General features: G+C 35.3%; 1 protein-coding gene across 1 annotated transcript; it reads left to right on the forward strand.

The window, feature by feature from the left end:
- The first annotated feature begins 4,951 nt into the window (after nt 1-4,951).
- On the forward strand, nt 4,952-11,051 carry LOC118036055 (AT-hook motif nuclear-localized protein 1). Its single transcript, XM_035041748.2, has 5 exons — nt 4,952-6,686; nt 8,756-8,823; nt 9,181-9,312; nt 10,143-10,304; nt 10,432-11,051. Exons 1-5 carry the CDS (start codon nt 6,305-6,307, stop codon nt 10,660-10,662), a joined length of 975 nt encoding a protein of 324 aa, XP_034897639.1. The 5' UTR covers nt 4,952-6,304; the 3' UTR covers nt 10,663-11,051.
- The last annotated feature ends 373 nt before the right edge of the window (nt 11,052-11,424 follow it).

An 11,424-nucleotide genomic window follows, 5' to 3' on the forward strand; every position in this document is an offset into this window, starting at 1 on the left:
AAACCAAGAACCCTTGCCACCCATACTGGTGTACTCGTGGCGCAAGAAAATATTTAGTGCTTCTAAGAGGACAAATTTAGGTTAATATATGATTGGTTTGGTGTTGAGCATCCTCTGGAATTTCATGCAAGTTAAGAATACGACATTATAAGAAGATCTGTGCAAGCTCAATAGCTAGACATATACGTCGTCCTGTTACCATTGTAATGTTCTTAATCACCATCATTCGTACAATGACAAAGATGAAGACGAACCACCCATATCTCTTAGTTGCAAGTGGTAGATTATGAAAAACAGATGCTTAATACAACAACCCTGTGTGTGTGTGTGTATATCAATGATATCCGGTTTGTTTTTCTTAATATAATTCCTGTCGTTTAGTTCCAATTCTATAGTCTAATTTATCCAAATTTCTTGAACTGTTTTTGCTATAGTACTTTGCAGGAGAACCCAACAAGCAATTGCTTTACAGCCAGACTAGCTGTTTTGTTTGCTATTAGCTGTTTTCTTTGCGAGTAAGAATCTCTTTAATTTTATTCGTGATAGTGGACTTTTTCTAGTTTCACACAGCTTTGCAGGACTGCAGTTCCTGCTTATGCAAAATGCATTGGACAAGCATCTATTACACATGAATCTTACAACGCATGCCCTCACTATTCTAGCAAGAACAGTAAGGCCTCCCAGCACCTTTTTTCTTTCTTTTTCGTAAAGGAGATTCAAAACGACCTGGAAAATACTCCTATAATGCTAAAAAATATGATCACAATATCTGAGTAGCAAATGTCTATGAATATCTCATACATGTATACATCTCATTCTCAGGCAAGTACAATATTTAACATGTCATGGTGGCGTTTTCCTTTAATATCAATCTTTCTCCTTCTAGAAACTGGACATTGGACTTGGAATAAATGAGCTAGCGATCTTTAAAGAATATTACATACAGTTTGAAGAATAAAAATCAACCCACCATCTCTCTATTATATGAGTTATCCTTTCAACTAGGAACAAAGGTTCAGAATAGAGAGATGGTGGGTTGATTTTTATTCTTCAAACTGTATGTAATATTAACGAGCTCCCTTTGATAATATTTTGAAACCCCCCCGGGATATCAGGTAAGTAACTAGGATCTAGAAAAGTTTGGAATAGATTGATGACCAATTAAAATCAAAAACTTGCAAGTCAAATAATATTCTTCATTTATTATATGAACACAAACACATATAGAGCCTTCTCATTTCATCAATTAAATTAAAAATAAATAGCTTTGATCAATTAGCCGCTCAACCGGGTGATTGTGAGAGTATTTGGGTGATCGTGAGAGTATTTGAGATAGTAATAGTTGTTTTTTAAAGTATTTTTTTGTGTTTAGAAATATATTAAAATAATATATATATTTTTTAAAAATATTTTTAATATTAGTACATTAAAACTATTTAAAAAAAAAAAAACAAGAGACCAGGAGGACGACATATTAAGAGGGATAATTACTATGCTATTTTTTTAGCTAACAATGTAGTTTTTCAGAATAAATCTAGAACGGCAACTCCAATATTGTACAAAGGTAGCTATCACTACGTAATTCCAATTTTACCGGATGTCCAAGGAGACGAACAATTAAGTAGCTAGCTAGCCTCTGCTTAATTAACTTCATTAATTTTCCAAGTTCTTCTAACATCATCTCCTGCATGTGTCGCCGGACCTTGACCATGCATAATGCACCTAACTTATTGACAGTTTGTTTATGTAAGAATCTTGGGAGCTAAAATGTTTCAGCTAGTCTAGTGTTTGTAACTGGAATCTATCCAAATGCTTGCTTTTGTCCTTTTCTAGTTGTAACATGCTCATGAATGCGCCGTTGAGTTTTCCATCTGATGATGTAAGAAGGCGTGTAAATGGAATGTTCTAAAAGGATCGATCGATGCCTGGCCATCTAAATGAGACCTTATAGAAAGATCCTACCTGGCCGACAGTTGAAACCATCGAATTATGCTACAGAACTCGGCTTCCCTCTACCCTAGCTGGTTGTCATATGGCACATGCTTATGTTTTTTGTGTCATGTAAGGGACTCCTTTTGAAAAGGATCGAACCAGTCAGTCAGCTCAAACAGCTATTGTTTTTCGAGTTCAGTTAATAATATTGGTGAGTTCAACTCGAGGGTTTTCGAGCTGGCCATTGATAAGTTGACTCCATGAATGCTTGAAATCTGTTGGATAAATATGATGAGAGCCTACAAATGAAATCCTTAATGGCAAGAAAAAAACAAATCTTCAATGGTTCATTATGTCCCAAAATAATGTTATTGAAACACTTCAAAGAGTTTTTTTAAAGTTAAAAGGAGCGAATTCCAAAGTTAACGAAGAACTAGTTAAAGATTTTGTTCAATAATAAAAATTTAAAGGGTGTTTGAGAGTATTGTAGAGATTGTTTTTTAAAATAATTTTTATTTGGAAATATATTAAAATGATATTTTTTTATTTTTTAAAAATTATTTTTGATATGAGTATATCGAATCAATATGAAAACATCAAAAAATATTAATTTCAAATTTCAAGTAAAGTAAAAAAATAATTTCTGTTTTAAAAAATAATTTTAAAACATATGCTCTTAATTTTAAAAACGAAAATTGCTGGCCCATTTAATTGGCAAAAAGGCTAAACCAGGAGTGGTTCTAGGAGATTGGCAGCGATCACTGGCCTAAAGTCTCAAGACTGTAATTTATTTAGGGCTGCATTCAGTGAGAGCACAAATCCAACGTTACGAGTGCTTAGGCGTCTTAAAGGTACTATAAATGGGCTAGCTTACCTTATAATATTTCATGGGCCGTCCATAATTTTTATGACCTGGAGAGTTTTGAGAGGGTCGATCCAGTTTCATAAATCACTCTGAAAATTTGTGTTGGGTCCAAGGTATCTTATTCTTAGAGGTTTACTTAATAGAGGTCATTTTAATACATGAAAATGAGAAAATGATTTTATTTCAGTTCTTTTGAACTGTAATTTTTTATTTTTATGTATTAAAAAATAAAAAAAATACTATTTTAATATATTTTAAAATAAAAATTACTTTAAAAAATAACCACTAATATATTTTCAAACACCCACTTAATACACATTCTTGGAGTTGCTATCAATTTTGATAGGAGAAAATGAGAGACAGCAAAGCCAAGTATTTGAGCGAGAAAATCAGAGACTTTTTCCCCCCTTGAAAATAGAGAGAGAGAGAAAGAAAAAAATGGCCTTATTTTTCTGTCGTGAGCTGTCGATGTGAAACAGAAACTGCAATGTCTTTATTTAGATTTAATTTCCTTGTCTAGAGGTTCATGCATTTTCTCACAAAACTTATAGAATCAATCACGGCTCTTAAAATAATAACAACAGCCAATTGGACGAGTCATGGGAGCTCATGGAACCCTTTTTTTTTTTTTTTTTTTTTCTTTTATAATTTGTTTGCTTCTCATTCAAAGCAGTGGTTTGTTGACTTTGATAATTAATATCTTAATTTACAAAATAATAATAACAAAGAAAATGATCTTTACCAAAAACAAAAAAGAAGTGCGAAATTCATCGTGTCTGATCTAACAACTAATTAATTAAACTCGGATGTAGATCATGAACTGATTAAAAAAGCTTTGGATTGAGACCTCTACCACCACGAATCATGCTCACAGGACGAGGAGCCAAACCATGGATAGACGTCTAGGGCATGGCAGGACTCTTCTTTCTGTGGAGTTGATCAACGCGTGAAAACCCTACAAATTTAAAGCCTGATATATGCACATGTGATTTTAGACTCCATAGCAGCAACCTTGCATCTCTCTCTTTCTCCATTAATTAAACTAGAGTCAAGACACATTTTCATCAAGATCCAACCTGGATAGCAACACCTCATTTGACTGTCATTTCAACTCACATTGACTACACTTCCAAGACACAAGCTTGTCTAAACATGGCGACGATGTCAAATGTAACTAGGTTAGATTTAACTAACTAACTAACTATATATATATATTGCCAGTGAGTATTTTTTTTCCAAAAGTCGTGACACTGTCAAGCCGATGACCCGCCGGGCCGGCAACTAAGATCATACAAATTCTTGTTTATAATTACCAAGTACAGGAAGGCATAAACAAGTTATTTTTCTTTTCATGAAAACGAGATTAATTTATAATGTTCCATCTCCTTTGAGATTCCATTTTTTTTTTTTTTTTTGTTTTTTGACATGGACGTGCAATGCAAGCACCACTAACTTCAAGTGGAAATTTATTTATATGAATTTTCGATATTTCTTAATTGTTAAATCAAGTTTTCTCTATCCCATCACTTAGATTAATGCAAAAGTTAGGTCTGATTACCGACCAGCAATTAAAATATTAATACACATGGCATGCGAAAAGAAGTTAAAAAAATAAAACAAAAAAGAAAGTCGTGGAAGTTAATATGCATCGAGGTCATCGCCATATTTATTCAAATGCTCAAGCAATTTAATAATTAATTGGTTCTTATCTAAACCTTGTTAGTTTATTTATTTTTATTGTTCTTGGCAATTGATAATCTAACCCTAGTTCAGAAAAGATGCTTTATAGTCTTGTTCTTGAATATTAAAGCTGTCGCTAGCAGCATTTTTAAAGGTCAAATCTCGTGGCCCCATGAAAGGGGATTGTGCTGATATTATGATCTGATCTCCCCTCTATTAATTTTCTTATCTTTATAATATTCTTTTTTCAAATATCAGTAAACACTTCGCTGTTCGGCAATAAAGAGAAGAAATAATATGTTTGGTGTTATGGTAATAATTATTTTTTAAAATATATTTTTAGCTGAAAAATTTATAAAAATAATATTTTGGATAAGCAGCAAGGCGAGTAAGATTGCAGCAGAAAATCCATCGGTCATCGCTCCCGGCAGAGTATAAGAAACACGAGAACAGCTTTCATCATCAATCTTTTTCATCACTGCATCATTTGACAAAGCTAAGGGAACAATACAAGAGAATGAAATCCATTTTGCATAAGCAGAGGATTGCATCGCTGTACTATCGTTTGTTGCTTTGCAAGCTCTTTCTTCTCCAACCCCTGTTCTAAATAGATCCAGAATTTGAGAAAATAAAAATAAAAATAAAAATAAAAGCATGAAATGCACAAGGGGATATCCATTTACAAAGCTAGCCAGCGCTGTACACCACCATGTATTTGTGGGTTTTGCTCGTCACAGATAGAAGCTTATCGGATTCAGGCCCCGTAAAAAGGGGCATGCTTGCCTTGAGCCACTCTCCTCTTTTCCCTTTTCTGGACATTTTTTTCTTCTTCTCTTGACAGCTTAATTTTACTTGCCATTCACTCAAAAATTAAAAAGAGAAAAGAAAACTGTAATTAAAATGATGGCAATAATATCATCTTTTGTCACTTTCCCTAGCAAGAATTAAAAAAAGAAAAAAAATTGAAAAAAGAAGAGAGAGAGAAAAGAAAACCCCTCCCACTTTCAACTTTATTTAATTTATTTAATTTCCCACAAGATTCCAACCATAACATCAATATCTTTATAATATATAACAAGAAATACAAATCTCCAATAATCATCACACACATATATTCATCAATGCCAGCCTTTTATTATTATTAAATATTTTCGATTTGCCATTATTATTATTATTATTATTATTATTATTGTTTTCTTAATCCCATTTCGGACAGACTTTGAGAAGTGAGGAACAAAATTAGCTCAACAACAACTAAAGAACAAAACAAACTTTCCTATTATTTTTATCGCAGAAAAAAAAAAAAACCATTTTCCAATTCAAACCACCCCACTAATTCAAAAAATCTAAATTCACTTTCACAGCTTAAATCCAATCTTCCTTTCTGCTCTCATCACTCTCTTCACTCTACAAAAAAATTAAAAATTAAAACACAAATTTTCTTTTCCTTTTTGCTTTTTTCCTTAAAACCCCGGTTAAGTTCTGTTTCTGCTCAACTTGGAGCTCTCTAATCTCAAAAATTAAGCTAAAAAAAGCTCAAGTTTTTCTATTTTTTGTTTCTTTTTTAAGATTAAAATCTACCTGTATAAAGCTCTCTCTTCTAGCTCATCCCCAGCTTTTCTTCCATTTTTTTGTTCCTTTCCGGGTTTTATATTTTGGAGGTTTTTTTTTCCTCTAAAAAAGTTGGAATTTTTAAGGTTTAATTTTCAAGAAAAATCTAGACTTTTTAATATTTGGAGATGATTTGAGCTCAAAATCAAAATGGGTTTTTAGGAAAACTTAACCAAAAAAATAATTAAAAAAAAAAATCTTTTGAAGGGTTTAAGAATGGAAACAACTGTAAATAGTACTAGTGGTGGTGGGGGGGTTACAGTGGTGGGATCCGGTGCTCCCTCAGATTACCAAATCGCTCCCAGGTCCGACAACAACCCAAATTCAACACCTGGATCCGCGCCACCAGCTCCGCCGCAAGCACCACCGCAAGCTCCACCGCCCCACCCGCCGCCCGCGGCGGGGTCTGTGCCAGCGAAGAAGAAGAGAGGGAGGCCTAGAAAGTACGGTCCGGACGGGAGTGTCACCGTGACTTTGTCTCCGAAGCCGATTTCGTCGGCGGCTCCGGCGCTGCTGCCACCGGTGATTGATTTCTCAGCTGGGAAACAAAAGAAAATAAAGCCAGTGAGCAAAGCCAAGTATGAACTGGAGAATTTAGGTAACGAATGGATAAATTTGTCGATTTTATGGATTCCTTTTGAGCTGAAGTGTTTTGTGCTTGTTTTGTGGTTGAAGTTTGAATCTTGGTGAGAAATTTGATGTTTGAGCTTAAGTGGTTTTTGTGCTTGTTTTAGGTTTAAAGTTTGGATCTTTGATGTTTATATCAGTCGTCTGTTTTAATTTAAGAGAAATTTGGGTGGTTTTTAGTAAGGGTTCTGTGAAAGTGGGACCTGTGAAATGATGCTTCAGTTGAGATCTTGATATGTGTGTTTGTGGGTGTAGTGGGTTTGGAAAGAGAGTTGTGAGGGTATGTAAGTCGGTGTGGTAACGAGGGAATCTTGCTGTTACGAGGGTGTATTTTGGCGCTTGTGTTCCCTTTTTTGGGGAAAGAATTTGTGGAAGGTACTGTTGTTGGTTACCTGGTAAAGGTCTGCTGCTGTGTTTTGTATGGTTAACAGAATTGGAATAGAGAGAGATGTCATCGCTTTGCTTCCAAAAGAAAGGAGGGAGTTTTTTTGTTTACCGGTTTTGATCGTATTTATGGCTGGTTCTGTTTACGATATTATCTACCGGGGATGTTTTTGTGGTTATCTTTTAGATTCTTGTTTCTTACCTTGTGTGATCATTTCCTGCCAAGTGGGTCTGGATGTAAGAATATCTGGATCTATTGTTTTGACCTGTCTTAGTTGCCGAACTTGCCCTCTTTAGTCTTCGTGGGCTTCTTCTCACTTGCTGAAGTTGGCTTTCCCCCCCGAGCAATTCTCAAGTTTCCTATGATCATACGAAATATAAGAATTTTGGTCAACTGTGACTAGTAAATGCCATAGCATGTACAATCTAGTCAGAGAGTTGCGAGTTTTGACTTCTCATCTCTACCATCTCTGGTTGAGTTGGGCATCTCGGTTGCTTACTAAAATAAAATTTTCTAGATTATATGCCTTATTTAGAACTTTTGGCAAATTGCATCAGAGACCGTAAAATGCACTGCCCTCAATTTTTAGCAGGCCATCAGTAGAATGGAGAGTACCATCAATTTCCAACAAGCCATTGGCAGTGTATTTTAGGCAAAGTCAGTTCCTTTTTTCACGGTTTGCTGAAAATTTGCATATTATTTATCAAGTGAAAAGGGTTTGCTTGAAATTATTCGTTTACTACAATTCCTCATTTTACCTGGTGTTTGATTATTCCACATACAAAATTCATGAGTTTGAACTCTTGAGACCACCTCTACTAGGCAGCCCAAGCTCTTAGCGATTATCTTGCCACCCCAATAGCAACAGTGCTTCAATTTCCTTCTTTCTTTCTGTTTTTAGATTGCAGTGTTGAATCTGATCCATAAGTGGAGATTCCCGCCTATGAGTAATCTAGTGGCTTACACGGTACATTGGTTTTGCACCACTCAAAGGATTGTTGCATTTGCTTGGAGCATGATAATAGCTTTCCATAATTATCTAGAAATTGGGTCATTAAGCTCTTCTCTTAACTAGGGAGATTCTGTACTTGGAGAGGCTCTTCTTTTGCTATGAGATGGCTTGGAAGTTTTCTCCTGGTTGTTTGAGTTAGTTACGTACATCCATGCCCCACAGGTTGAGGAGCCTTTAAATACCATTACAGAGAACTTCCACCTGGAGATTGAAGGATCCCCAAATATCTTTATACTGGTACTCAATTCATACCAGCCATTGATGCATGGGACTTTTCTTTGATCATGCAATTTTGTAAGTTCTTGATGGGCTGCAGGTATGTCATATTTTTATTGGCAATGCTGCCTTAGAAGGCAATGGGAATTGTTTTTCTTTGGCCATGCCACCATAAGGTTTCATGTATTCTATGCCACATTAATTGGGTCTCCTATTGCCCAAGAGGCCACCCCAAATATGATGTCTTACCTGATTTTCTGTTAAAGTTAGAATTTCTGAATTTAAATTTCTGAAAATCTCTGCATTGATTTTCCTATTACCTTTGAGGTGTATTTTTGTTGCTTGAAGCCCTGTGAATTGATAATTTGTTGCAGAATGAGAATTCCCATGTCTTGGTTACTGATGCTGTGGTAATTTGTTCTTCTAGGTGAATGGGTTGCATGCTCTGTAGGTGCTAATTTTACTCCCCATATCATCACGGTCAATGCAGGCGAGGTATATATTGAACATAGCCAGTGTAGTTTTGTATTTATGCCCTGTATTGACTTTGTGATTTTCGTTTTGTCATTTGTTAGTATAAATGCAAACATAATATGACTTGTGTTTGAAAAAAGTGGTTGTGATTTGAGCAACTGTGAACATTGATCAGGATTTGCATATATTTCCAAAATAGACAAGGCATAAAAATTAAAAACTTTGATTTGTGTAAGATTCCCTCATACTTTGTGAATTATCCTGGAAGTTGCAAAATCAAGGGTTTTTTTCATAACTTCTGATATTGAATTATATGTTTTCCTAGGTTTTAAGATTGTGTTGACTTATGTAAAGAGAATTATCATTTTGGTTGTTTAGGACGTCACAATGAAGGTCATATCATTTTCTCAACAAGGGCCTCGAGCTATATGCATCCTCTCAGCTAATGGTGTGATCTCTAGTGTTACGCTTCGCCAGCCTGATTCTTCTGGGGGCACATTAACATATGAGGTGAGGCATTTTGTCCTTCATCATGTACAATGATTTTGTCATCTAGTTAAGCTGTTATGAATTATCTTGTTTTGTTTATGCTTGATTCTGATTCATGCTATATGATTTACATCTCCCTTTGATATGCTTAAGGTCAAGCCATTCCATTTCATTTTGTGTTGTTTTCCATCATTTTTCCTCTGCGCATGGGAATATGTAGTCCACAATATCAGTTCATCCCTTGGCTGTATCCAGGGATAATTAATTCACTTTAAAAAATTCTCATTTGTGTTTTTCATTCAAATTGGTATCTGTAACCCTGCTCATTCTTTCTTTGATGGCGCAATGTGCACGGATGAGTGTTTGGAGCCTCAGCTTTTAGTTCTCTAAAACAACTGTCTGTCTTTACTGTAAAGGTGCACTTCTGCATGAAAGTTAGTGATTGCAGTTCTACCTTAAGAGTTACTGGCAATCCTAATCACGAAACCTTTTTCTTTCAACTCTTTATAGAATGGAAAAGGAACAAATGCTCGTGGTTGGTGATGTGTTTCATGCATGTCCTTGTTCTTTTCATCCTTTCTCCTGCCTTTTATCCTTGGGTTCTGGTGCTGGCTATTCATCTAAAACATTACATTTGTAAAATGGATCTTGTTCTATTTTGCTCCTCTTACTTGTGCCCTTTAAACTTGTAAACTGCCTTTCCTTACCAATTCAATATTGGATTTGAAAAAAACACTTTAGGACTTTTGGTCAACTATCTCATTCTATCACCTCATGTTGCTTGTACTTCGTAATTTCCAATATCAATTTATTTTTGGCTGAAATCCTAGCTTTTCCTTGTTTTCTTCCAGGGTCGCTTTGAGATATTGTCTTTATCTGGTTCATTTATGCCCACTGAAACTGGAGGAACAAGAAGCAGATCTGGTGGGATGAGCGTTTCATTAGCTAGTCCAGATGGACGAGTTGTAGGTGGTGGAGTTGCCGGTCTGCTGGTAGCTGCAAGTCCTGTACAGGTTTGGCTTGTCAAATTTCACTGTTTTCCTGTCTCTTTCTCCTTGATCCCAGTGCACTGTAAACTGTGGTGCTAAACCTGTGTAAGAAGTAATGAACTTGCTGTCTTTTTTCTTGCTAATTGATTAGGTTGTAGTAGGCAGTTTTCTGGCTGGGAACCAGCATGAGCAGAAGCCAAAGAAACAGAAGCATGATTCGTTATCAGGTGTCGTGCTGACTGCAGCCATTCCTATATCTAGTGCTGATCCTAAAACCAACTTCTCATCTTCCTCGTTTCGTGGAGATAGCTGGTCTCCTTTGCCTCCTGATTCAAAGAACAAGCCGGCTGACATTAATGTAACTTTGTCAGCAGGGCAATAGGGTTCACCTCACTGGTACATCAAAAGGTTTGTCACTGACAACAATGGCATTCAACCTTGGATCCTAGAAACTCACCTTTACACCTTCCTGTGTTGTTTTATCTGTAATCTTATCAAATATTTATCAGTACTGGCATGTCGATTTTACCTATTTTCTTTTTCAGGTAGAATTTTAGTTAGCTGATTAGGTAGGCTCCTGTTGCTGTTGTGTCATGTAAAATAGCTGATGTAATATTTATCCCTCCGCTTGAGTTGCCTTTCTTCGGATTGGAAATTATTGTTATCGCTAACATTTCATCTACTCTTTTGAAAGGCACTTAATGGTGCTTTACTGGAAGCAATATTGGAAATAATTGTAATGGCACTTTCAAAACTTTTTATTCTTTTATTGATTGTGCTTTCATAGATATATTTTTTTTTTTTTTAATTTCTAACAAGTAATACCGGTTCAGCCTTGTGGCCACAGTTCAAATATGTGTTTTTGTACAGTTCCAAACCAATTTATATATAAAAAATGATTTAAATGCGTCGTCAAATTGATGTAAAAAAATATATTTTTAAGATTATTTAGAAAAAAAATCCAATCTAAGTCCATTCAACAATATTTTTATTAAAAAAAAGTGTTGACATTACGAAGAAATCTGAAGGGTGTTAGAAACTGTGCATTGTGGAGGAAAACATAGATCATTGTGGATTTACTCGGTGATCTGTTTTTTCTTTTCTTTTTCTCCCTTTCAAAACTTTCTCACTTTGGTTGCCAATT

The sequence above is a fragment of the Populus alba genome, chromosome 1 (genome assembly GCF_005239225.2).
Source record: "Populus alba chromosome 1, ASM523922v2, whole genome shotgun sequence".
Taxonomy (NCBI): domain Eukaryota; kingdom Viridiplantae; phylum Streptophyta; class Magnoliopsida; order Malpighiales; family Salicaceae; genus Populus; species Populus alba.

Excerpts from the sequence above, each read along its gene's own strand:
- LOC118036055 (XM_035041748.2), top strand. The coding sequence starts at position 6,305 with ATGGAAACAACTGTAAATAGTACTAGTGGTGGTGGGGGGGTTACAGTG. Across the intron at positions 6,687-8,755 it reads GTATGAACTGGAGAATTTAG|GTGAATGGGTTGCATGCTCT; the intron begins GTAACGAATGGA and ends TTGTTCTTCTAG. Across the intron at positions 9,313-10,142 it reads GGGGCACATTAACATATGAG|GGTCGCTTTGAGATATTGTC; the intron begins GTGAGGCATTTT and ends GTTTTCTTCCAG.